At 43.2% G+C, this 26,617-nt stretch overlaps 3 protein-coding genes across 5 annotated transcripts; 1 reads left to right on the top strand and 2 right to left on the bottom strand.

The window, feature by feature from the left end:
• The first annotated feature begins 101 nt into the window (after positions 1-101).
• Positions 102-3,642, top strand: OARD1 (O-acyl-ADP-ribose deacylase 1). 3 transcript variants are annotated; one of them, XM_084301801.1, is made up of 6 exons: positions 102-313; positions 579-646; positions 1,182-1,326; positions 1,475-1,533; positions 1,914-2,026; positions 2,380-3,642. In XM_084301801.1, the coding sequence occupies exons 1-6, from the start codon at positions 187-189 to the stop codon at positions 2,480-2,482; spliced, it is 615 nt and encodes a 204-aa protein (XP_084157927.1). In that variant the 5' UTR covers positions 102-186; the 3' UTR covers positions 2,483-3,642. The 3 variants fall into 3 exon arrangements, with proteins under 3 accessions (XP_084157927.1, XP_084157926.1, XP_084157928.1); XM_084301800.1 differs by having other exon boundaries at positions 102-388; XM_084301802.1 differs by having other exon boundaries at positions 174-309.
• A 721-nt stretch (positions 3,643-4,363) lies between these two features.
• Positions 4,364-14,084, bottom strand: APOBEC2 (apolipoprotein B mRNA editing enzyme catalytic subunit 2). Its single transcript, XM_084302004.1, has 3 exons — positions 13,831-14,084; positions 5,581-6,128; positions 4,364-5,008 (listed from the first exon to the last, which is right to left on the bottom strand). The coding sequence occupies exons 1-2, from the start codon at positions 13,956-13,958 to the stop codon at positions 5,588-5,590; spliced, it is 669 nt and encodes a 222-aa protein (XP_084158130.1). The 5' UTR covers positions 13,959-14,084; the 3' UTR covers positions 4,364-5,008; positions 5,581-5,587.
• A 6,966-nt stretch (positions 14,085-21,050) lies between these two features.
• TSPO2 (translocator protein 2) lies at positions 21,051-25,839 on the bottom strand. The gene is made up of 4 exons (XM_084301717.1): positions 25,749-25,839; positions 23,961-24,164; positions 23,381-23,519; positions 21,051-22,433 (listed from the first exon to the last, which is right to left on the bottom strand). Exons 2-4 carry the CDS (start codon positions 24,131-24,133, stop codon positions 22,251-22,253), a joined length of 495 nt encoding a protein of 164 aa, XP_084157843.1. The 5' UTR covers positions 24,134-24,164; positions 25,749-25,839; the 3' UTR covers positions 21,051-22,250.
• Positions 25,840-26,617: the final 778 nt, after the last annotated feature.

Raw genomic sequence — 26,617 nt, 5'->3', positions numbered from 1 at the left:
CGCCTCTCGGCGCCTCGCGCGTGCGCCGTGGGGCGGCCGGCGGAATGTTCTGGGCGGGTACCATAGAGAGGGAGGTCCTCCGGGCTGCCTAGAGAGGCGGCCGAGGGGGCGGGGGGCGGCCATTTTGTGCGGGAGGCCGAGCGCGGCCTAGCGGCGAAGCGGGGCCGGGCCGGGCCGGGCCGGGCGATGTGGGCAGCGCTGGGCAGGCTCGGGGCGGCGCCAGCCCCGCTCCTCCGGCTCTTTCCTCGCGCCCTGCCCGCTGGGGTTTCCCCCTGCCGCGTCTCCTTCCGGCCCGGAGCAGGATCCGAGGCCCGTGGGTGCCGCTTCTGCGTTAGCCTCGGGCTGGGGCCTGCTGACGCCTCACGGGCCGAGCTGTGGGGTGCTGCGGGTGCTTCATTCCCCCCTCCCCCACCCCGCAGCTGCTGCTTTTCTCCTCTTTTTTCTCCTCCTTTACCAAGGGGGTGTTTTGTCTGCCTACAGTGGCCTATAAAGGCAGTCTCAGCCCTGCGCCTTCTGTCACACGAGTTTATTGCCTAGTTTGGGGTTCTAACAACTTTTTCTCTCTGTCGTCTTTCTAGCCACGGGAGTCTTCACCATAGCCCACGTTACCATGGCCACCCAGGTCTTCAAGGAGCAAGGGGAGAGAGTGCGTAGAAATTGGGTTGTGTGGGCTATCGCTGTGATGCGTCTCTGTGAAGAGACGTTTTGTTCCCTACTAACGTGAGAGGTGGTTGTACCACGTAGCTTTGGGGAGGAGAGTGACTGCTATTCAAGTTATTACTAATTTTCTTTTGCTTTTGTACTTCAATCGGTGAAATACATATTTCACATCAGCACAGAGCTTAAGTGTTTGAATATCTGGGTGCATGGAGCACTGCCATACTGACAACGTGTTGAGAATGTGCGCTAAGGCACTTGTACTCTGTATTACATAATTTTCCTTTATCAGTTGTGTAAAACGAACTGCTGAGCTGGCACTCGATTCTCATAGCTGATCCTGTAGAAAAGATAAGTTATCTTCTTGTCATGTTCACAACTCATAAAAAATCAGTTTACTTGTAAATGGCATCTAAAGCTCAGTGCCTCGCAGGTGTTATCATATGGGCTTGCCTAGCTGCAGGTGTGTTGTTATCATTGTCTGCCCTCTAAGCTTTCCCCTTTGTATTTGTGTTGTTCTTCAGATCAAGTGTGTTAAGGGAGACCTTTTCTCATGCCCCCAGACGGACGCCTTGGCCCATTGCATCAGTGAGGACTGTCGCATGGGCGCAGGCATAGCTGTTCTTTTTAAGAAAAAGTTTGGAGGCGTCCAGGAGCTGTTGGATCAACGTGAGTGATACATGTGGGGTAGGCATGTGGGGGCTTAAGGGTTAAATGGTTCCCAGCAGTAAGGGTGTTCCAAGCTAGGGGGGTTGCTGGGGTCATTATGTAGTGGACTTTAAAAGTTTTAAAAATAACGTTTTCCTTTTCTCTTTAGAAAAGAAAACTGGAGAGGTGGCAGTTCTCCAAAGAGATGACCGGTATATTTACTACCTGGTAAGAGGAGGACAGGACTCCAGCGCTTCCCTGTAACTAAGCTGTATTAGATATTGTTACTAGGGCTTTAAGAGTTGTGAGGGATTTCTTGAGTATGTTCTTATAAAAAAAAAAAAAAAAAAGTGAGATGCATTACTCAAGTCTTCCTCCTTGAGGAGAAGCCAAGCTTCCTTGTGTGTGCATGTTCATACTTTGAAGTTCATAGAATCAGCTGCTAATTTATACTGCTTCAAGCTATGAAGTGTAGTTCTTTTTTCTTTCATAGTAGCAAATCTGAAAGTAGAGACTCTTGAGTGTGGTGGAGCATGCTTTGGAAAAAAAAAAAAAAAGTTTCAATGATTGCACCAAAGGCACAACTGACCTTTTATATTTATACTTAGATTACAAAGAAGAAAGTTTCTCATAAACCCACTTACGAGGATATGCGGAAGAGTTTAGAAGCCATGAAAACTCACTGTCTAAACAACGGAGTTACGGACATTTCCATGCCCAAGTAAGAATGCCAGTTAGTGTGCTATAAGTAATATAAATATAAATCCGCTATAAGTAATTCAGCGTTGCTCAGGTAGAAGCATTTTTGAGAGATAATTCCCTACTATGAGATAAGAGTTCAAGTATCCCCTTCAATATAACCCTTTTATTCAATTGTATAAATGAAGCGTGCGTTTCCCAGTGGGTTTAAATGATAGCAAAGCATTCGGGCTTGGTTATTTCTGTATTTTATCTGCATTATGTTGATTTGTGGTGAGTTAGTGCCACATAAAATTGTAGCTGCCTGAAGGGCTAGTTGTTCATAGCATGCTCCAAAAGAGCTCATTACAGTTGTTTTGGTGTCTTATTTTCCAGGATCGGGTGTGGACTTGACCGCTTGGATTGGGATAAAGTTTCAGCAATACTTGGGGAAGTGTTTGAAGACACAGATATAAAGATTACCGTTTACACTCTGTGAGCAGAAGAGTTCAAAGATGGCCTCGTTTCCCTTGCTTTCAAGAATGGCAACTTCTTAACTTGATGAGAGGGGGAAACTGCATGCTGAGCACATTCTTCTGAGTATAGCTCACTCCTGTGTTGGCAGTGGCTTAATAGGAAAACAAAAAGAGCAGAAGTCCCCGAGCAGCTAACTTAAGATGCTGTGTTTAGGGAGGCTGTGTTGAACCCTCAGGGAGTTTCTGGCATGTCCCACGAAGCCACCAGATGTCACTGGTCCTCCACAGAGCACCTGGCTGTGCACTGGAGCTTCTGTTGAAAGCAGACAGTTCCTGTGCAGAGTGAAATTGGAGCTGCCTGCTGCTGCTTATTAGTTGATTTGTTCTGGTTCATCAGGATGAGCTGTGGAGCCCTGCCATTTCTATTTTTTAAAGTTTTGCTGTGTTCACATATAGTATAATTACTCTATAAAAGATTGAAAATTTTTATCTTTTGGAAGCAAGTATTTTTGTTATGAGACTGTGCCAAGGAGAATTGTGCTGTCAACGCGAAGCAAATGTTTCCTCAGTGCTCTGCTGTCAGATCAGAGCACAGTCCTTGCAAAGAACATCCCTATGTATATGTTTTGGCTGTACACAACAGGAGGAAAAAGATTTTGAAAGGGGATCCTGGAGACTTGTAAAGACACCTAGTTGGTGTATTTTGTGTGATATGTCTCATATGGCATGAAGAACTCAGTTTTTTGAGTCTTCGCATATGAATGACTGATGGGCTGTAAAAAAAAAAAATGGTATGGAAGGCAAGGTTTGCTTTTTGCCTTTTTTTTGTTTTAACTGCTTTTGTGGTTGAGCTGTTGTATACGTTTTGGTGTTTGCTGTCACCAGATAATCACAAATCAGTGTATTAGACCGCTGCTGTACACTGGAGTTTGGAAAATTTGCTTCCAGAGCTGAAGAACTAACCCACTCTCAGCATTTCCTTTGTTTCTTTTTTTCCCCACCGTCCCGTAATACCAAATCTTTTGACTTCTGTCATACTGAATGCTTGTGAAAATGCAAGATATGTTGAATAAAACTAATAGATGAGAGTCAAGATTTTGTTGTTGTAAAATAGGGTTCCTAGTTACTTTTTATGACCTATTAAACGTATGGAGCCTTTTCTGTTTTGTGTGTTATGGATGAATCTGTATTGTATGTTTTCGTTATTTATGCAGATCTGCAAATTCTGCTTGTCTTTAAGAGCTTCATATTCTTCCTCTCTGACTATCCTTTTTTTTTTTTTTTGTGAACTTATTTTTTTGCTATAGCTAAATCCACAACTCAGAGAAATAAACTGAGTAAAGCAAATAGGAACTCGGAGTATTGAGCTGATCATGAGTGAACATCAGGATTGTTCATTGATTTAGTTCCTGTGCTTATTTATGTTTGTTTCTTAGAGCCAGTGGCAAAGACATGAAATCCACAGTGGCTGCACAAAGGTGTTCTCATTGCTGCTTGTTTTTGTTGCCTGGAAAGTTTGTGCCAGAATTGAGTGCAGGTTAGTGAAGAGACTTCTGCAGTCAGGGTGTGTGTGGGTGTAGCACCATTCCAGCCTGTGACTGCAGCAACCAACATCAAAAAGTAATTGGAAGAGCAACCCCTGTCTGACTCGGTTTTCTAGCTGATGAGCTTCCCCGTGACCTTTGGTCTGAGCTTTGTTTTACATAGGAGGACTGTGCTTTGCATTTCCCTCTGTGTCTCCATGCTTGCTCATGAAACTCATGAAACTTTTTGGCACCTAGTAATGCTCCCTTCTCATTGTGCTGCACTTTGGAAGGAAATATTTCACATGGGGCTGTCCCAGGATGTCTCACTTGCCAGATTAATTTTAGGGCCTCTTTGAAATGGAGAAGGAATAACAATGCTTTACTTCTTTTCAGTGGCTTCCAATTTTATTTCACTTTCCTTTTCCCAGTTTTATATCACAGACATCATGGAACAAGGGGAAAAAGGTATTTGATGCATTTGAAATCAAGTACTGTTGGCTTCATCATAATGGTACAATTGATGAGTTAACCCTAATTTAAATCACAGTTACTATTATTGAGAAGGACAAAGAATATTTTTTTTTATTCATCCTAACTCCCTTTCTTTCTTAACATTTATGAAGTATATTCTTTCAAGATACATTTATCTAATCAGCAGCTTTGTTCTATGATCTCTTCTCCTAAAGTAGTCCTGGTATGTGAGGCCTACACCCTTGTCCTGTTGATCCACTGCGATCCATTTTGTTCAAGGCTTTAACCATGCAGTTCGTTGCCTTTTCTTACAGCAGAGGCAGCACAGGTTTGTTTCAGGAGGGGGGAGAGGGAAGGTTGAGTGCAGAAGAACAAAAAATAAACCAGAAAATCCCAGACACCAGAGGTGTTGTACATGTATTGGTAGTCCATCAGAGCCTAATCTTGCAGGAGTTAGTACTGCATCTGCTGGAGTCAAAGCTTCGGAAAGCAGGAGTGTGTTAGATGTCAAGTCTGCCACATCTCTCTTTGCAGATCTTTTCTGAATTGGTCCTGTGAAGAAGAGAGAGGCGTGTTAGAAGCTTCACATGCTTTTGTGTTTCACTACTTAAATAGGTGACTCCAAGATGATACTATCCCTTAAAAACGGAATTGTAATGATAACTGACTTCCTTGTGTATAATTTTTGTTTCGGTTTTGTTCCAGAGCGCTAGAGTTTGGGGGCGGAGGAAATTCTATTTTTTTGTATATTTCTGTTGTGCTTTCACATGCATTTGAGTATCATGCCTGCAGGAAACGGGTATTTTTATTGTGTCTAGTGACCCTACCTTTTAAATCTTTTTTTTTTTTTTTTTTTTTTTTTTTCTGGAGGTGTTTACTCTGAGGGGAGAAATGAGCTTTCAATCCCTGCTGTGAAGAAGCCAATTGTATCGTTAATACCTTTGAAAGGGGAAGGTACTGCCTAGGAGAATTCTCAGTATTCTGGTACTGACAAGCATAGCTGGGTACATATGGGAGTAATAGTAATTGGAAATGACTCTGTTATGCCTTGAACAACCTGAAGAAAAAGAGGAATTTAATATTAATGTAAGGAGCTAGGTGAGCAAATGGAAATCCTCACTCACGTGAGCTTCAGTGCAGAATTTCAGCCAGCTTTTCCTCATAATACTGGAAGTTCTCTTGAATGTCCTCCCATGGCACGAAAGCCTTTGCTTCCTCTCCTTCCTCCTGTTCCACAAAGTTCTGCCAGACATACTCAAAGTCTTGAGGCTTCATAATCCTCAGCTTGCAGCCAGCTGACTTCATTTTTTTCAGAGCAGCCTGCATTTCTGGCTCTTCCCACATGAAGAGACGCCCTACCATGATCGTCAGGCGCAGGTTCTTGTTCTTCCTTAGGGTCTCGGTTATCCGATCAGCACAGGTCACGCAGGGACTGGAGGAGACGTACCAGGTGACGTTGTAGCGGAGACTTGATTCACACTTGGGCAAAATTGTGTTAAAGAAAGCCATTTCTGCGTGGGCAGCTGCGTGCTCATCTTCCAGGTAGCCCCGAGAAGTCACTGACTCTTTGCCTTGGGTCTCGATAACATAACACAGGAAGGTTTTGTTCCTGCCTGAGCTGTATTCCACGTTCCTGAACTGGAATTTGAAAAATATGGCTGGGAGGCGCTCCCTGTAGAAAGTGGAGAGGAGAGAAGCATCTCAGAGGCAGATAATAAAGGGTTATAGCATTGGCTTAGTTCCTGTGTGGTCTTGGTCCAGTTCAATCTATCATGGCTGTCTTTTGCCATGTGTTGAAAGGAGATGTTTCCTTGGAAAGGACAAAAACACATTAAAACCAACTGGTTGGTCAGCTCCTTTTACTGGTAAGGCTTTCAGACCCATTCTGAACACCCAGTCTTTTTCTCTGAATTTTGACAAACTTGGGCTGTGCTTTGCTGCTGTCTGCATAGAGGTACTTGAAGAACTAGTTGCTGCTTAAATACATTTCTTGAGATTTCTTGAGACTACAAAATTTACTGTACTCTGGGCCATTTATACTCTTCTGTCAGTATGTTTCTGCAATGTTAATCTGTGAGATCTGTTGCCCTAATTGTTCAGGTAGCTCTGGCATTACTAATTAATGTTTTACCCTCAGTGCTTCTGCAGTCTGAATTTCCTTTGAGTAGAGGCATGTGTGACTGACTAGCTGCAGTTAGTACGTGTTCTGGTTTTATTCTTCCAGAACCAGTTGAGTGCTAATATTCAGTAGGATTATTTTGTGGCTTTAGCTAAATGTGAGTATCTAAGATCAAGAGTGATTTTGCTCTGAAGGAGTGTTTTTCCCACTGAAGTTTGATAGTATCCATGAGGCAGCTACTGATAAACTTCAGTCACTTCTTTTTAATTTCTTGTGCGACTTTTTCCTTTTGGGTTTCTAAACTATCATAATTCAAAGTGAACTATCACAGTGAGATGTGTTTCCAGTTCTTTCACCCAAGCAGGGTAGTCTGCTGTTATGTAGAGAAGTTGAAAGTAGCTCCTTAAAATACTGTGTATGCTTTTATGTACTACTAATTGAAGAGGTGAAAAAAGAAAGCTGCATCATCTCCAAGTACCTGTTTCTTTCTAATGGAGTACCAGCTTTTCGTGATTGTCCCCTGTAGCATCAAACTGGAGTACATCAGTACAAGAACCAGTGCTCGAAGGATATGAGATGAAAAGATGCTGACAACGTGCCTTGCGACCTGCTAAATGCTATGAAGGATGGGAGTGAAGACTGCAAAGTAACCAAAGCGAAATAATGAGAAGTAGTAACACAACATTTCATTTATTGCATGCTAATAATCTTCCAGGATGTTGTAATCTTCTCATCTGAGCTTTAGGTGGACCTATAACCTTGATATTCCCACTGAAGCTCTAATGAATCTTTGTAAAACAGTGATAGTCTTAATCTTCCCCATCTCATCTCCAGTCAGATTATAATGTCAGACCTCTCCAGGATGTACAGAGGATGAAGGTCAGGAGACGTTCTGAGACTCCTGGAAATTTTAACTGGGGAGAGCAATGAAGCTGCAGGAGTAGGTGGCAAAGTGTCGTTCTGCTGAGGGGAAAGAATTTGTGATGCAGCATCATACAAGGTTTCTCCAGAGATCATGGAAACAAATGGTATGGGAAAGAGTGAATAGACTCAAGATCAGTATGCTGTGCTCCCCTAGTCCTGTGGGATTAGAGGGACTGCACTGTCAGCTTGCTTGTGTAAACCCTGCTTTGCACCACAGTGAAAATGGGGGGTGGTTGCAGGTCAGGAATCAGGACTGCCTGTGAAGGGCTGAATCTGATGCCCTATAAAATCAGTGGATGTCTTCCTGTAGAGTGTAATGGATAAGGCTACGCTCCTACAGGGTGTAAGGATAGGACTGTATGAAACACCTGAAACAGCATGGTGTTCCCCAAATCAGGGTGATTGGAATGGGAATGGCTCAACAGAAAGACCATTGTGGGGACCAGGCATTGAGGAGTTCATGTAATACCTGGCTGCAAATGCTGCAGTATGTACTGAAATCAAATGGATTTTTGCACAGAAAAGGGTTAGAAATAATGTGGTATCTAAAAACATAACTTTGAGTAAATTATAGCTATCATCAAGCTGCTTTAGCTGTGCTGCTCTAAACACCTAAATGCATTCTTCCATAAATGTTTAATTCCACTTAACAGAGTTTCAAAACTTCACTGGTATGTATATATTCATACTTGTCGCAGCCAGAGATTCTTGCTGCCAAAGTCCTCTGGCTTTTTTGGCTTTTGAGAAAGTTAAACCATAAAAGAACAGCCTCCCTATTTAATATTTTATGATACTACAGTAGTATCTAGGGTGCATTTGGGCCTGCTACGCACATTCGCAGTAAAAGGCCTGGAGTTACAGTTCACACTTCTGGTTTGGATTTCCCAACAGCACGATTTTACAGATGAACAACTTCACTTGGAATATCAGTGTGCTATACCAGCCAGATAGCGCGAGAGTTGCTGTGGTTAGGTTGGCAGTTGTGCTCTGTACAGAGAGAAGAAGATTATTAGTCTTCAAAATGTAACAAGATGTATGAGTCGAAATGATTTAGTTCAGAGCGTTGCAGCTATGCTGGGAATATCTACTGTTGCTGTCAGTCAAGGAACACCACAATTCTTTTTGCATTTCGTTGATTCATAACATTGCAAGTTCAGAGTACAAGTCTGACTTGAAAAAATATTACTAGAAGCAGGTTTTCAGCTGCTTTTTTAACTGTATTAAGTGCTTACACTGTTCAGTTCTGCTACGATCAGTTCTATACAAGATGGGACTTAAACAATAGAAAAGCCTGTTTGGGACCCTTCCATGCTGTTACTGTTTTAGCTGGCAGTGTATTAATGAGGGATGAGAAGCAGTAGTGTGGATACAGGCTTTTATTTTTATTAATAAGCAAATAATCATTCTGTTCTGGTGTGATTTGGTTTGTGGTTCTCTGGCTTGCATTGAGAGTTTCCACAGGCCTACGTAAGGGAAGTTGGCACTGGTATGCAGAGCTTCTAAATTACCCAGAAAGACTGCTTTAACTTCAATTTCTTAGTGTTTTCCATCTGTTCCCTTACTTCATATGACTTACCTAGTCTCATTTTCTTTAGGATGAATTGCAAGGCTTCCATTGATTTCATTAAGAGTATTATCAGACTCTAATTCAGCATAGCACCTCTTACTCCCTGAACTCCTTTTGTCTTGTTCTTTGAGGCTATTAAAAAAAAGTACATCCTTTGGAGAGTAGCACGATTCCTGCTTTATATCGTAGATAATTAATGATTCTTCAGTTAATGATTTAATTATTTTTTAAAGATATTTTTGAAAGTCCAATTGAGTGTGACCAACAAGCTACCCATTGCCTTGTTTCAAAGATAAGTTTGTGAGGCTGCAGTAACTTGTTTTAAAATAACATCATACATCTAAATGTATCGCATCAGAGTCACACGGGAGTTCATTCCTGATTTAAGTCTCTTGACCGCAAAGCGGTGACATCAGTGATGAAATTAAGTCTGTATGTTTTGATGAACAGCTTAAACAACAGTGGACTGCTCCAGGATGTATTCACTCACTGCTGGCTTTAGCTGGGCTTTCTAGACAAACTTTTTGCTTATCGGCTAGGTGTCTAAGATTATCTGCAATGTTTACTTCAATCTGTTCTCCTAGCAGCATGGAATATGCATCAATTTAATTAGTAAATTTCTGATAAAGAACTCAAACAAAGCCAAGGACATTTTTCAAGTCTAAGTAATTGGCTGACAGCTTGGAAAACTTGCTGATCATGGATACAGAATCAACCAATAAACTGTTTGCTAGTTAGCAAGAATCTCCTTAATCCCATCTAAACCAGACAAGGGAGGACATTTTGGCACAAGTGTGAATGGTAAACATGAACCCTGGCTGGGCTTAGCTGCGTCCTTGCTACGTGACTCTTCCTACCAGTGGGGACTCGAGGCTGGCGTCTCTGCGTAACAGGAAAGCCCCACAGCAAGTGATGCAGCAGTGAAAGAATGGGAAAGAAGGAACCATGTGTGCTGTTAGATTGGAGATGTGTTTGGATGCTGTGTGCTGCATAATCTCTCCTTGGAGTTACAGAGTGCCTGGCAGATGACCCTAATAACTGACTGCAAAATGAAGTATCGTGGTGTTTACTTGGGTAGCTTAAGACACTTTACAAGCAATTGCAAATCAAAATACATCCCTGAAATAGCTGTGTCATCTGCTATGAAAAACAAAGCCTGCTTCTTTGGAAACTGAGATCTAGTTTTGAATTGCTTTCTTTCTATTCCTGAGTAAATCACTAGTTCTTGGCAAGCCTGTTTTCCCATGATTGAATGGCAGGTGGCTTATGAATGTTAATATTATCCTTATTCTACCCTTTTTTACTCTTTTTTTTTTTCTTTCTTTCTTTTTTTTTTTTTTTTCCCCCCTAACCTTAGAGAAAGGGAATGCCAACAAAATATAACAAGGAGATGCAAGTCAGTTCTTGTATTTCTTATGCTGGAAGCTGCACTGCTATAGACGCCAAACATAAAAATTGTGTTGTCTTGCATGTAACTGTATAATCTTATTAAAATGCACGAGTACCACTGATTTCAGTAACTAGGCTAATTGCTTTTCTGCCTTTTTTTTTTTTTTTTTTTTTTTTTCAGTTAGAGAAGATGTTTTGTTTCCATTTTGCTCTCCTTACTGGCATCATATTTGTTTTAGGACTTGCACATGAGGTTTATGTATATGGAAGGTTCCTTTAAATTATTTACAGGCACCAAACCGTCGGAGTGCTCCTAAAAATCATCTGTTCTAATGATAAGATGCAGGTGGTCACAGCTCACTTGTGGTATATGGGAAGATAAAAGCTGAAATATTATTTTTCCTGCTTCTGTGGAGGTCATTAAATGGTGCTCTTTAGGGGTTTTCTAACCATCTCAAGCCTAATTTATCCAAGTGCTTGTCCTGGGTAGTAGCAAGGCTGTTTTGTGATCTGTTAGATCACATTAATATGAAAATATTGAAACTTTGAGGCAAGAACCTCAATCTGTAATGTGTATTTAAGTACCTTGAAATAAAGTAGACTGGAGGAATGCAGCAGCTGCCCAGCATGGTCACAATGCCCTGTGCCATTGCATGGCAGGTAGGAGAAGAGAATAAGAGAATAACAATGTGGGATTGTCTAAAAACTGCAGTAAACTAATAGGACATATTCTTTACATTTACATGGTTTTTTGGTGAGTATTTATACTTGGTCTTAAGATACTGGAGCCTATAAAACAGTGTCCTTTTGCTTGCTCTTCAACAACTGTTCACAAATAAACATACTCATGCTGGGCTCATTGATTATAGAAAGTCTAATGATCAGCTCTAGGAGAAACCAAGGGTTTATCACTGCTAGGAGGAACCTCATTTACACCCTGGGCAAAGTGTAAATAAATGCGTCTCCTTAAATGTCATGAAACGTACACAGCAGGGGCTTATATTTATCCAGGGCTGTGTTGACAAAAAGCACGGGGGAGCTTAATATTCTTAAACAGAGTGATTAGGTTCCCAGCTTTTTTCATGTGAACCAGCCTCGGCTGTAAGCCTCAGCTTGAAAACTTGGCTGTGTGTCACAAGATGCCCCTAATCCAAGGGCTAAAACTGAAATGCTTGAGTAGTAGACAGTGTAATTGAATTTAAGTGCTTGCACAGTTACAGTTATGTGTTTTCTCATAATTCACATAACTGTCTTTATTGGCTGAAAATTCCTAAATAATTAGAAAATCCAAACAGTGATCAAACCAGGTTGAGGCACAGCCTGTACTGACGGGGTCCTTAAAATGAAAGTAGAAATTGCTGGCTTTTTCTGTATCTCTTTCAGGGCCTTTTGGGATTTCTGCTTTACTTCCTCATTCTCACATTTAATAGCCAGCATACTGATAATAAACTAATTATCAGGGGATACTTGGTCATGAGTCCTGCAGGAATTCACCAGATTTTTCTAAACACTTTCCAAATAGTGTTACAATGATCACAGAACAAATAATCACATACTGACAGCTCTAGGGTCCCTCACCAAATGTGCCAGTACTTTCATTTTGGAAACTTAAATTCTTGTCTTGCTTGGTATCAGCATATGAAATGGTACTAGCTGATTTTCACAGCTTAACATACGTAGATGCCACAGCACAGACTTTAACTTATTCCTAGAAAAGCCTTACCTGAGACTGCCTTGTGTCACCTGGGGATCTTGCCATAGTCCTTGTGCCCTGGTAAGGTTCCAGCAGTGTGGCTGCCTCCTAAACCTCAGGAATTTGCTTTCCTATTGTTAACCCTTTCTTTCTGCAGACACATCACCCCTCACATTCCTGCTGCTGCCTTTTAAGTGTAGAAAGTCCTGCCAAAATGTGTAACAGCATTGTAATTCCAACAAATCTTTTCATTGCAACATAGCACTATGAAAGTTTTTTTTTTTTATTATTATTATTATTTTTCCAGCCACAATTAGCACACCGGTTCTTACCCAGGTTGTTGGGGTTAGCAAGGAAGTTTGAAGATACTGCCCAATTCCTTGGCAGTCCTAATTGCAAGTTGAGTGCTCTATGGCTGAAAAAACATAATTTCCTGATGAGATTCATTTAGTACGTGTTCTATGCATTTAGGAGTTGTCACCACGTTTGTCATTAGTCCGGGCTCAGTTCATAGCAGAGGAATGTGCTTTTCTGTCCATGTTCTAGCAGATGTATTATTTGCATGATTGTGCATGACAGAGAGTAAAGGCTGTGAACAGCCCCACCATAAGAAGTGATTTTCAGAACATACGCTTTTTTAAGAAGAAAATTGTTTTTTCACCCCCATACAGGAACATAACCCAATTGTGTGAGATGAAACCTCATGCATGCTTTTCAGAAATGCCAACCAAATTTTATTTGTGGAGCTTTTCTAACCAGTAGCCCTGTCACAAACAGAAAGATTCCAAGTGGGATTTTAGAGTCTGGCCTGAGGTTTGCATACTAGCAGCTGGAAGAAATCGTGGTTTTGGGTTATATGCCGGGAGCACTGCCTTGGTGACTTCTGAGGGAGTCTAGAGGGAGGAGCTACACAGGGCATCTTGATACTACCACAACGAGCATTTTGAAATGCTTAGAGATAGCAGATTACACAGTTTTTTCTACTTGCAGCTGTCAATTACATCTGACAGAGTTCAGCTTCCTCGCAGATCTCCATTATATCTGCCTCTTTCAAAGGCCAGGCTCCCTGGAACAAAAGGAGCTGCTTGCTGCTTTGCAGTCTTGAAAACTGCCTATTGTTTTGGTGCCCTTCTGTGAGTTAGGCTTTTTGAAAGTCAGGTTCCAGCTGTAGGTGTGGAGCCCTTGAAAATGTGGACTTTTGACTCTCTTGAAAAAACTGTCCCTTAGGTCCATAAAGTAAATCAGCCATAGCAGGAGTATTTTTCCTAATCCACAGACAGAGAAACTTTCAGACAAGAGCCACTGATCACACCAAGAAATCAATATTCAGCATTCATCAAGGACCCATACCTTCCATCCCTTCATTGTCAGGCAAGTCACCCCATTGCAGTGCACTGCGAGGGAATTGGTGAGTACTGTGGAAACAGACCTGCTTGCATGAAAACAAATGGATTTGGCTGCCCGCCTGCCTGGGGTGAATTCATCCCCTGTAAAATGCACTGAAACTTTTAACAAAATCCCACAACGAAAGCTGTACTTAAACCATTTAAGACTACTCAGAAGTGCACTGGCTTAAGGTACCACCTTTAATTACCCAGCACCACAGCTGAGGCAGGGACCTTTGAAGATCCCTGCCAAAAAGTTTCAGTCTTTTGCACCCTCTTTATAGCTAAACCTCTTACCCTGTCACAATTTCAAAGGGTGGCAGGTCTTCCCGCTTCACCTTCTTCTTCTTTTTTCCCTCGCCCTCTTCTGCGTTGTCAGGTTCACCGTTCTGAGCGTTGCTGGGCTCCTCCTGCTTTTCTGCCATCTTCTTTGGTATAGGGACAGTAAGTTAAGGCCACGGGGAAAAATAAAGCAATTTCTGAAAGCTCTCAGGGAGCAGAGACAGCAGAGGGGGGAGGGAAAAAAAACAGAGCTGGGAGTTCCTGCACTACACACAGTTGTCAGGGGCTAAATATGGAACAAAGCAGCAACGACAGAGGCTGGATGGGGTAGGGTGACCCAGGGCTCTCAGATGTCGTCTCCTTCCCTAGCTTTCACTAGGCCTTTTTATCAATCCCTCGTGCTCCCTTTTTAATTTAAAATTAAGTGACGACTTCGTTGTGGGCGGGCTAAGCAATGGATGGAAAATCATGGAATCATCAGTGTCTGTTTATCCATTAGCATGACAGATAGCTGGCAAGGTGCAGAGCTGGCAGGGTCTCCGTCTCCCTTCATTTGCCAGCTTATTATTTTATTAACCTTGAAGAACCACTGTTTTGGCTCAGGCAAGAGGGGAAAGGGGTGGCCCACATTTGATTTGCTGAAAAATCCCCATTGCTGTGGATTCAGCCTCATGAGCCACCTGGAGAGTCACAGCATGGGTGCCTAGAGGAGCAGGAGTTATATCCTTCCACCCTTCTGTTCCACGGAGGGACATAGAAAACAGGAGCTGAACAGGATGAAATCCTTGGGCTTGTGGAAGTTGGTGTCACAGATCGTATCAGCATAAATGCTAACCAGACTTTATCCTAAATATACTGAAATCAGGCTTATAATTCACAGCGGGACAGTATTTCTTTTGCAGGAGCTGAACATCTGCACATTGTTCTGTTATTTTTTCTCATCCCTGCCTGAATGCTTGAAAAATGCCCACTGCACTGGGTGTGATAACATAGCTAAGAGTAAGGACTTGAAAAATTGATGGGCTTAGTGATTCCTGCAGTATTCTTTTGTTTCTTTCCTCTTTGCTGCTGCAGTGGTTGCAGGTGTTCGATGAGCGATTGCACAGGAGCCAAAGAATCAGAAGGACAGGAGGCTGTGGAGGTGTGATGAGAAGTGAATTGTGTCTGTGTGAGGACCTGGAGGTCGTGCAGTAATATTTGGGCCTGGTGTGAACAGTGTGTTAAGAACAGAATACTGGAGACATTCGGGTAAGGTGATTTGTCTGACCTAGTGTGGGAGTGGAATCTGTCTTTTGTACAAAGAAATGAGAAGGACTATAGGGACTATATATTATCAAAAGTTGGGGATGTTTGGTCTGCTTGGCACTATATCAAGCAGATTTTTTTGAAGAGGCTGCAGTAGCTCAGAAGGATACTCAGGGTTAATCTAAGATTCACATGAGCTCTGAAAAGGGTTTTATATGTTTGGTTTGGGAGGATTGTCTCTTTTAAATTCAGAATTATATGAAATTCTTCCAATTTCTCACAATTTAATTCACTTAAGGGTTGTATAAATCCCATATGAGCCAAGCCTGATGAAAACTTCAGTATGATTTTTCTCAGAGACTAATCCTGCCATGACACGAGACTGGAAGTAAATAGAAAGTATGTAGTTGTGCAGAACTCAAGTTTTAGCCAAAGCTTATTTGAAATCAAACCTCCAGGATCCTGGATTCTGGATTTAGCTCAGAACCCACCATCAAGACTTGGATAAATATGCAATATTAAGCTATATTTGAGTGTTCAGTCTGTACTTAGTGGGAAACCTGCTGTTTGATTTAAAGATGGATTGCTCTTTGCAGAAATCAAGCGTGAGTACCTGCTTTCAGCCCAAATGCAGTCTTTACAATACCATTGGAGGCAATTCCTAAGGGTTCTGCACTCTCACTAAAGTGAAATGAATTTATGCCATTAGGCAGATAATTTGCCTTCTGACTACTTTTTCAAGCCCCTTGCTAACAGCAGCCTGCCTTTCCGCACTTCTGTGAGAATCACAATACCCTTTGTAGTTCATCATTAGTAGCATCGTTGAAATGCACTCTGGGGACAGGGCACACCACCCACCCTTTTACTCCCACTCTGTTTGCTAGTGATGAGAAAGTTGTTTATTTGATGACTGGCATAGCTGGCACAGAGAGTATTGTGACAACGGCGCAATGAAGGATTTGACAAGTTCCAAGACATCCTATCTGCAGAACATACATCTTTCATTTTCATGGTGCAAGGTTTTATTTATTTTTAAGCTTAAAATACTTTCCTGGAGAGCAGGTGTAGTGTTTTTCCTCTTGCCTGGTAACTATGTTCAAATTCCAACTCCCTTGTCCAATTTCTCTCACCTTTGACATTTCAGGCAGTATTTTTGGGGAAGGGGATCCTCTCTTAATGAGTGACAGCTTGTCTCCTTCTCCCCCCTGTATTTTGAAAATGCACTCCAGCCCCTCTCCAGTCCCTCTGACCCACTTTTCTTTATTTTTGGAAGCTCGCGACTGTTAGGGTCCCATTTTTTCCTACAGCCTTTAGCTTTAACTGGCCTGGCCCTTCTGTGGAGTTCAGGCCTGAGCTCCTATCTAATCTCCGGAATGTGGCACGGAGACTCTACCTCTGTCCAGCCCTTCCCCAGCTGCTTCGCAGCTCCATCTAGGGCAGTGCATGATCCCCCCCCCTACAGCGTCTGCCTGTGCCAAAAATATAAAGCGACACCACCAAGTTGCTGTCAATCTGACATTTTGCATTAGAGCCTTAGGAATGAAAGCTTTGATCAGTTCTGTTCAGTTGTTTTTAAATGACCCTAGTTCCCCCGAAGTGTGCGTGTGTACAAGAGCGTGCGTGCATCGGCCTAATGACACAAGTCAGTGATGGAAATGTTTTTCCCAGTAGCTATTTCAGAGAAGGAGCTGGGGCAGGGACGCAGCTACCCTCACGCAAGGATCTCCCCATGGCACTTAGGGTAACTAAAATCAGTGTGCTTCCAACCAGAATTTTTACCCAGGCTTCCTTCCCCACTGCCCCTCTCCTCATTGATATAATGGTTTATTTAGTTGCCTATGAATTCTGTGTTGCTCTGAGAGTCCTGCACAGTGGAATTGCTGTTCGATCACGGAAGAGGTACACGAGATCTGCACGTGTCAGGTCTCACACAAGAATCAGCCCACTGCCTCTCCTCATTCACTCCTCTGCAGCAAGGGCTAAATCCTGCTCGTCTCCAGCACTGCCCTGCAGCCTAGCAGCTGGATGCAGCTGGTAGGTGAGGACTCTTCCCACTTAAACAAATCCCCTGCAGCAGCTGCACTTCATGTCTGGGGAAACCTCCAACAGCCCTGCACTGCAGACACAAGATCGGCCATTCAGCTGCTTCCCTCTCAGGGGCACAAACCCAAGCTGTGTGTTCCTGCCCAAGCCCATTCTCCATCCTGTGGCAGATCTGTCCTGCAGCATCTGGCAGGCTGCCTCCCCTGTATTTTAAAGGTTCTGTGTTTACCCTTTTGGGGCATTGAGGCCAGAATGCCTGAGCAGAGCTAGATGGAGTATGGAAAGGAGTAGACCTCAAAGTCACCAAATCCGCAGTAAGACTTGAAGAGCTGTCTGCAGTGGGAAAGCTGCCAGCAGAGGGGACTGCTAGCAAGGGAAGGCTGAGGTGTCAGCCTCTTCTGGGAGATTTGATTCTGGCTTTGCTGCTGTCTTGCATGTTAAGATCTGATTGTGCATCTGTCCAAGTCCAGACGAGTTTTTCCACTGACTTTACAGTATCTTGAAATAATCTGATGACTTTTTCTTGTCTTAAAGGAGTATTCCCTTGACCTCTCAGGCAGGTTATCTGCTGGTCCTCTAATTACAGCAGAAGTTCCTTTCCTGAAGTTAAAATGCTTCTTCTCCTTTGCTGATCACCTGACTGTGAAAGTCCTTGCCAGGAAAAGGAAGCTTTTATTGCATTCTTGGGCTGAAGGAACATTTTTGGCTAAATGGGAGAGTGAAATAAGACACTGGCTGTATGAGTCATGGCTCAGAAGTGCTCTCTATTCCAAAGGGACAGCTGGTGGCAGTAACAAAACATCTCCCTAGCTACATTGTCTGGCAGCAATCCCCTCCTGCTTTTTCCGGCTGTAACTACCGTTACGTGATAAATAAATAAACACTCTGACAGTGATGTGCAGAGGCAGCTTTCCTTCCCTCAGCCCCTGGAGGCCCTCACCTGTCCCTTTCACTGCACTGCAGGACAATACTGCCAAGGTTTAGGGGAAGGGGTAGGGAAACACTTGTGTCAGCTGCTGCAGAATCCCACAGGGTTCAGCTCAGCCCAGCCAGGGCCCATGTCCCCCTGTACAGGACGTGAGTTCCCTGTGAAAAGAACTACACCAGGGCTGAAACGAGCCATGATGCATGCAGAGATAAGTGATGCTCTTGCCTCCTTGCCTTCCTTATCTTCACACTTGAAACCTGGGTGTCCTTGGCCTATGATCCCAACACTTGCACACCCGTTACTACACAACCGTGGAGCTGGGAAGGAGTCTGCTTTGTTGGCAGGCACTGCTGGCTGTCCGATTAATTCAAAGTCCAACTGGAAGGTAATGGCAGCTCCAAGCAGCACATCCTCCTTCCTGCTGGGAGTCTGCTGCAGTTTTCTAGGGAGCAGCTCAAGAGGAAGGTCAACCCCAGCCATGCTGCAGGTGCTCAAAGCCCCAGGAGTTGATGCTCAGCACCACTCAGTGCTAACGAGTCAGCTCTTTAAAGTTTACACACACACAGCAGCACATCCTCTCCAGCACTTGACTATATTTTAACATAGCTGCAGACACCAGCACGTCAATTAAAGTTCCTTACTACCAAAGCCGGAGTATTTTCTGGAACAGCTGGTAAATTATTGAATGAGACAAGGGTTAGGGAAAGAGGCTGGGCTGAAAGGCAGAAAGATTTTGCTTTATGCACAAATACCATGTATCCAGCAAGCAGGGATGTGCCTTTTGGGCTAAGATCAAGTGTACAGTCAGTTTAATATCAAATACAGCTTTCTGGAAAGACTGTCTGAGGCCTGAAGAGAGGGATCATCATTAGACATGGTGATCTGAGAGGTGGCTCTTCTATAAATGCCACGACCCTGTGAAAACTGTCATGAATGCACGGCCTTTGTCTGAGTCACTGCTTGAATCATGTAGACCACGACACGTCCTGCCGTGGGTTATGAATGTTCCCTGACGCTGGGGCAGGATATGGTATCCATTCCCAAAGCTAATTTAGGGGGGCTGGACAAACACCTTGTGTGCCTGCTAAGGTGATACAGATCCAGCCTACCAGCTGCCTACTTTATGGTGGCATAAGCAAAACTTCTCCATGCTCTCTCTGGGCTTTCCTGGGGAAAAATTAGGATGAGCCCCATTAGGTTGCACTGACACGAAACCACAGCCCCTGAAGCCCACAAGGGCAGGGTCTGGGTCTGCTCTGCACTGCACAATATAAATAAGAAATCTTCTAGATGGCTGACTTTGGAACATCATTAACTATTTTTATGCAAAGGGTTTCAGTATAGCTGCTTAAATTGCAGATACGTTAAATGGTGCTTTAAATATTAATACAAGAGGCTGCTTTGCTGAATTTAACTTTGCAATTGATGGCTAGCTGTTATGTATATTACACATAGGAACACTTGCTATTTTTGCTGCCTGCAAGAAAATGCAAGCAGGAAAGAGAAACTATTAGTGTGCTTTCAGGTGGATTGGAAAGAAGAAGAACTGAAATAAAGACAAGAAGTCAGCTAGTCACACCAACTGGGAAAAAGGGGAAGACAAACATGAAAAGTTAATAAATATCTATTATTTTTAATTCAAGATTTTACTTTACTTTCAGGAAATAAAATAGGAAGAGGGGAAAAGTGGAGTAATTCTGAAAGCTGTTCAAATATCCATCCATATATTTAATTTGGGACTGTTATAAAAACATTGCAAGTTTGAACCAGGTCAAAAGTCACTTAACAACTTAGGTGTGATTTAAATAATACTCTTCCGCTTTTGAAACATGGAGAACACTGCAAAGACCTGCCTTATTCCTCCTGGATTCACTAGATGGCTCTGCTCATCTCTGTTCTCCATGGCTTTCCCGTGCTAACTAGGAAAGGATAGGCATGATGGTGTTCAGCTACCCTAAATCATTCTTAACTCCACTGAATTGAATCTCCAGGCCAGATATTAGTTTCTGTTTAGAAAGCAATAATTTATGTCTTCATGTCCTTTGGCATGTGGCTTTCTGGAAGACACAGACATGGCATCACTGTAAATAAGATGAGTGGTAACACACGGTTATATAAAGTCCCGAAATATGTAAGATTTATTATTTTTTTTTAAGTTTAAAAAAGTGGCTTATGATTTTCCTGGTGCTGCTTGCAGTGCTCACTGCTTTATAGTCCTACTGCTTACAGTCACGTCTATTCAATGGCCTGTTCTTATGCAGCTTTTACTCAGGAGATTACAGTAATATGCTTGCAGCAGCAGTCCTGAATAAAGGTGTCCTTTAGCTAGAAGGGAAAAATAATGGATGGGATCAAAATGACAGAACAAGATATATGGCCAAATTTTAAAAAGCACCACAAATTTCATCTGCACTCAGCTGCTGGTATTTGTTTCTCTTGGGCTTAGCTTTCAGTCATGCTGAGCACCTAGCTATTCCATTTACAGGAGTTGGACACGGGAACATTCAGCATCTCCGAAAATCAGGCTTGACATGATTTGGGAAGGACCCCAAACCCAGAGCTGCTGCTGTTTAAAGGGGCCAGCGAGAATTAGGTTCCTTACCTTGAATGTGTGGGTGAGATATAATGGAAGAGCCCATTACAGGGATGCAGCTCCTGCATCCCTGCAGCGTGGGAGTGTCTCTGCTGTGCAGGACCCCAGCTGAAGGCACCTTTGGGACTTTTAGGCTCCAAACCCACCCCATTTGCTCCTAAAACACACTGAGGAGTGAGTCTGGCTGCTGGAGCCCTGCAGAACCCTGCTGCTTATCCCATTCTCTTTGGTTCACGAGCACAGCCCACAGACTCCAGGCAGATTCCCTTGAATTTCTTGAGTCCCTTTTGCAAAACTAGTGCCAAAGCAGTAAAACAAGAGTAACTTGGATTTATTTATTTTCCCAAACAAAAGTGGCTTGGTTTTATTGAAAGCAAATACATTTATTTTTTTTTACATCCTCAGCTAAGCCTCTGTACCCCCAAACCTTTGCAAGTAAACCCACGCACCTTAATCTAGTCAGCTGCCAGAGAGGATTCACTTACTACTTTTCTTCACATAAATTGCTTCTATTTATTAAAAAAAAAAAAAAGTAAATATTTTCTTAGATGGCAACATCTAACGTTCAGATCTCTCAAATGCAAGGGCCAGAATAAAGGATAGACAAGGGCTAGTCCATTCACATTTCATATCTGATTCTGTTTCATGGCTTGGTCCTATTTCTTTAGAAATGCTTGTATTTTAACCTTTCCTGATGAATAATATTCAGGAGTGGAAAGACTGGGATGAGGTACCTGTACTGCCTCCTACAGCCTGGGCATGAGACTTTTTGCCAGTTGTATAATTACAACCTTCAGGACAGGGTGAGCAAGTTCTTGAATTTTAAAATAGCTCTTGTGTTTCTGTACTTAAGAAAACAAACATTTTAATGTGTTCCCCCCCCCAAAGGCACTTGTATTAGTCTTTCTTTTCTGGTAAGGAATGGTGCACAAAGGTGGAGGAGGTTTTCTCTGGGACAAGCATTTACATTCTAATCATTGCTGCTTTATCTTGGAGCATGAAACTCAACAAGTGCAATACTCCACAAATTGAAGTCAAAGTACCAAGTCCCCTTTCACTAGCAGAGCAAGACAGATTACTGCTTTCTCAGTGTCTGACTGATAAAAAGCTAATGGTATAGAGCACAAACCAGGTGATACATGAAAACGAAGCAACAGCAAGAATAGCAAAAACTCAAGTCCTTTAAAATTGGTGTGCATCAGTGAAGGGCATTTTTGTTTGGTCCAGAAGAGGAGATAGGATTTACCCGCATGTGTGAACAAGTTCTGCTCTCTGGGGGAATGGTAGCGGTGCAGAAGGATGTCCGGGACTGCTACTTTGAATTTCCCTGGTATCATGAGATGCTAATTTGGCTAATGGAATTTGACCTGATAGCATTATGGTCATCATACAGCTGTAGCCCCAAAACCTCAACAGTGGTGGGAAAAAAGTTCTCAAAGAAGTGTGGTTATTTTACAGGAGCACACAGGTGTTTGATGCAAACCTTTGTTTTACACAGCCATGGTGAAGGTGGGAGGAGGAGGAGGCATGTTCTGCTTGTCCCAGAATGGATGCCCCAAATTATTAGATCTTTGTTCACATCAGCATAGTTTGATTTCACAATATGCCTTCATTTCTGTCCTGCTCTTATTCACTCTTTCCTGGTTTTTGCTCGGGGTTGTCCTTCCAGATGCGAATGGTGAGACAAGTGGCCATGGCCAGCCAGCCCAGGTAAGGCACCATCAGCAGTGTCGCTACCTTGTTGATGCGGTACCAGGAGCACACCATGCCTATCGCCAGGCTGTCTAAGCACAGGATGTCAATCAGTGCCTGGAGAGCAGAAAGAAGAAAATTAGTGCGATGCTCACTTGTGGGAACATACAGCAAGATTATAAACACTCCTACTAAAGGTGGTGAGAAGGAATAGGAATCAGGAAGATTTAACACTGAGAAGTCACCTATGCTGATCCTAAAGCCTGGACTCAAGTGAGTGAGACCTGAATGTATCACACCAGGAGCAAAGACCAATGTTAATTTTTTGCTATCAGGTTCCTCAGATGAATATACTATGCTGTTTGTGTTGATCACTGGCCCCTTCTGCTGATAATGCCTATGCAGACAGATCAGAAATATGCTTATGTCAGTACCAATGGTTACTATCACGTAAACTTTCTAAATGTATCTTTAACACAGAGAATGGCAAAATTCAGATGGAAACACACATCCCACTCTGTGATCTCCAGGCCTTGGCACCTGAGATAAATGCTTCTTGGATATAGCACATGTCCAGCTCTGCCATGCTATGTCTAAGCTTCATGCATATTCCCCCAACAGTCTCTGCTATGCACCTTGCATTGTATCAGTAAGCTCAATTATTAAAATAATTGCTCAGTAAGCTGCTCACAGCTGGTCTGCCCCCACAGAGATGCTAATTTAGCTGCTTGCTGGGACAGGGTGTGGCTGTGAGGGGGCCTTATCTCTCACCCCAAGTCCTTAACTAGAAGATGCAGCAGCTGAGCTATTGACTTTTGAATCTCCCGCCCTGCTCTGGTAGGGCTAGCTATCTGAATTACAAGACAGGGCAAGGAGTGGAAGGGACTGATACCATTGTCTACAACCAGGTGCAGCATGAATTATATCAGAGTAAAAGCTCTTCTTGTCGCTCTCTTTACAGCTGTGTAATGCTAGGTAGAAATCCTCTAAACAAGCTCCAAAACCGTGGCAGAGATACCAGCAAACAAGCCTCCAACAGCAGAATGGATGGACAGATACATTACCATCTTCAGGTTGCGTGCACCGAAGAAGAAGGGCGGCCAAGCCCAGTTCAGGGCCAGCTGAGCCCCGTAGAGGCCGAGCGGGATGACAGCTTTGCTGCTGCATCCGCCCAGGTCATTCCATATCAGGTAGGAGGCATAGCTGTGAAGAGGGAAACATTAGTGTTTTGCTGTCCTGAAGTGAGTGAGCCCACAATGTAGACGAACTCTTCTCAGGGAAGATTGTCCCGCAGTAGGGATTTGTTATATTTGCATGACAGATGCTTCCATGCCCTCCCTGCTCCCAGACCCATCATCTGTGCCATACTGGTGTAGCTCGTATGATTTCCCTGGGGCAGTGGCTGTTCTTAGTAACCTGTCACAGTGCTAAGTGCGGGCTGTGTCCCTGGCCAAAAGCACAGCCTGCAGCCCAAACCTGAGGAACTCAACTCAGAAGGTGGCTCAGGCTGTACTTCATCATCTGGGAGTAAGCATACCTGATGTGCCCTGCTGACTCAGAGAAAATGTGTCTCACAAAAGCAAATGAGAGTTTGAAATGACTGACGACAGTAGGACGAGATGGGGAGTGGTAGGCAGAACTTACCCCATGCCAGTGTACAGGACTGTCCAAGCAAGAGGAAATACTTTGCGGGATGGACACCATGAAGGCTTTTTCAGCTTCTCATACCAAACAGGTATTTCCTTCCGATTAAAGAACCAGCCAAGGAAACCTCCAACATGAGGCAGGACAGTAAAACCAACAGTATAAGCCCACATCCTTCCTTGGCAGCTTGAAGTAGTCTTTTGCCTATTGTAGGTTAAAAACAATAATTGATTATCACTTTGAAGGGATATTTTTTCCTACTTTGATCTTCCAAGCCTTTTCTCTAATTGCCTATGTTCCACTTTAGTGGCTAAGATAAGTATTTAATATTGTATTCAGCACTGCTACTGACTTCTCTCTGCCCAATTTGGGAAGTAGGGATAATTATTTCTGTCATGGTTACATTCTCTCCTTGATCTACTAACCAAAGACCCCTCACCCCACTGTTATTTATTTCCCGGGTTCTTACAATCTATATGTGGCACAGTTCACCTAAGGTGGTTATATTCTTGGAAGACAAGACTGCGGTTACTTTTATCATTCCTCCTCTGAATGCCTAAGTCAGACAGCATACAAACTTCAATGTACGTTCACAGAGGCTACGCATCTCAGTAGAGCTGTTATCTCTCCTCTGCATGCTCTTCTGAATATGAAAACCCAGACACGGATCATGCCCAGAAAACCCAGTCCATTCTGACTTCATCTAATTTGTCACCATATTTTAAATGAGGTCTATAACAAGACAATGTCCTTACAGCAGATTTTAGGTGCTCAGTGAACCTTGTTTAATCCTTCCTACAGTTCCAGCAGGAAGAGGTGGATTCTTGCCTCTGTAAACAGGTAAACTGAGGCACAGGATAAGTTTCTTAATTTGCTCACAGTCTAACCACAGCCACATCGCATAAAAAGAAGGAACAGAAATTTATTTTAATAATTACATTATGCTTCTGCACAAAACAGCTCTAGTAAAGTCTAGCATTTCATTTCCCTGTCATTATCCTCAATAAGGCTGTGAACCTGACAGTCTTGTGTCCCTCCTCCATCTGTCTCCGTATTTGCCTTCCCTTTTGATCCATGAAGGAATTTAAGCCAAATTAGCATTCATCAGGAATAACACATAGGATTCTCCAGGAGCATAGAAGTTTAGTGCATCAGCACATAAAGCACCTGAACAAATACACTCAGGAAAGATTTGGTTTTTGCAGTGCAAGAAGAGAGAAGGAGGCACAGAAAATTCCCTCATCCTGAGAAACATCCCTCGCATTCTGAACACCAGTCGGAGGAGCAGGGAGCACAAGGAGAGGACTGATCTGCATATGCTTCTCTGTTTGGGATTCTAATCCACAATTAACACTTTGCTATAGCCTATGCTAATTGTTATTATTATCATCCTGCTACAAAGCGTTCGTCTTCAGAAACACACACAAGCCAGTTTATACATCAATAAGGAACAAATACGCCAGACACTATCTCTAACTAACAATTCCCTTACCAGACAATTTATAGCACTATTAAAGCGTCTGTGGGACCAGAAAATCAACCAGACACTGAGAGAAATAATAGCCGTTAGTCCTGCTTTTAAAGTGTAAAACAGCAGCAGCTGAGTTTCAGTTCTTCCATGGTACTTCCATAGCAAACTGGGTAAAGCAGATTTTTACCCCTTCCCAATTCTTTTGAAGCTGGGAGGTTGCAGAAGTAACTGAAGGTTGTAAATAACATAGTGTTTTTATATCTTGTTTTGCCTCATAGTTGGTGTAATTATGGAGTTCGAGCTATAAAAAAACTTACCGTCTCTTACCACCTTTCTCTCCCTCGCAAAGAAAAAGGGTTGGACATCCAAGGCCAGCTTCTGTCTGTAGTGCTGGTGCTTCTATACAATGAAGAGAACATCAGCTGAGTTTTACCTAAACAGCAGAAAAAAGGGTGTGTATCCGTGCGCACTGGTGGCTGTGTCAGATTACACCACAGAGCCCAAATTCAGCAAGAGTTACAGGGAACCTCAGCAGTGGGTGAGCAGCTGGGGGGGGGGGGGGGGGCAAACCTAGCTTTTGGCTGCAAACACCACAGCAATGCCACAAGTGAGGCGCTGGGCTTGGTTTGAGGATGAGCATCGTGCCTGTAGGACAGAGGGCGACTTTATGGGACAGAACAGCACCCTTTGGTCTGGCTGGGAATGCATTGCCCATGCAAACATACAAAGTGTGTCATGCAAGAGCGTGCTAATTGTACAAGAGCTTTGGGCAAGGGATCCAGTGCATAACAGTATGAATTCTGTGCAGGGGTATGAGCTATACTGATTTACTCCACCTGAGGATCTGGCCCAGAGTGTGCATACATCCAGGGGTGTGAGTGCGGGGCAGAAGGAGCCCACTGTGCCTGCAAGGGCCTCTGCCATCCCCAGGGAATGTTCAACAGACCGCTGGTGAACCAAATGCTTTCCATGGTTGCCTGTCCACCAGCCTTTGGGTTAAAAATCGCTGGGAACCACTTGAATTTAAAATAAAGACATTACATGAGCATGCTAAATGAAAAAGAAAAAAGCTAGAAATCAATTTCCATTAGTAAGCTGTCTGCGAGGGATGGGGAATTAAACACTAATTTACTTCGGTTATGGGTCATTACCTGAATTTCATGGCCGGATGCAGGATGGCTGGTTC

This window comes from Netta rufina, assembly GCF_964035555.1.
Source record: "Netta rufina genome assembly, chromosome: 26".
Taxonomy (NCBI): Eukaryota; Metazoa; Chordata; class Aves; order Anseriformes; family Anatidae; genus Netta; species Netta rufina.
Note: the sequence above shows the minus strand (reverse complement) of the source record. Positions and strands in the feature narration are given on the sequence as shown.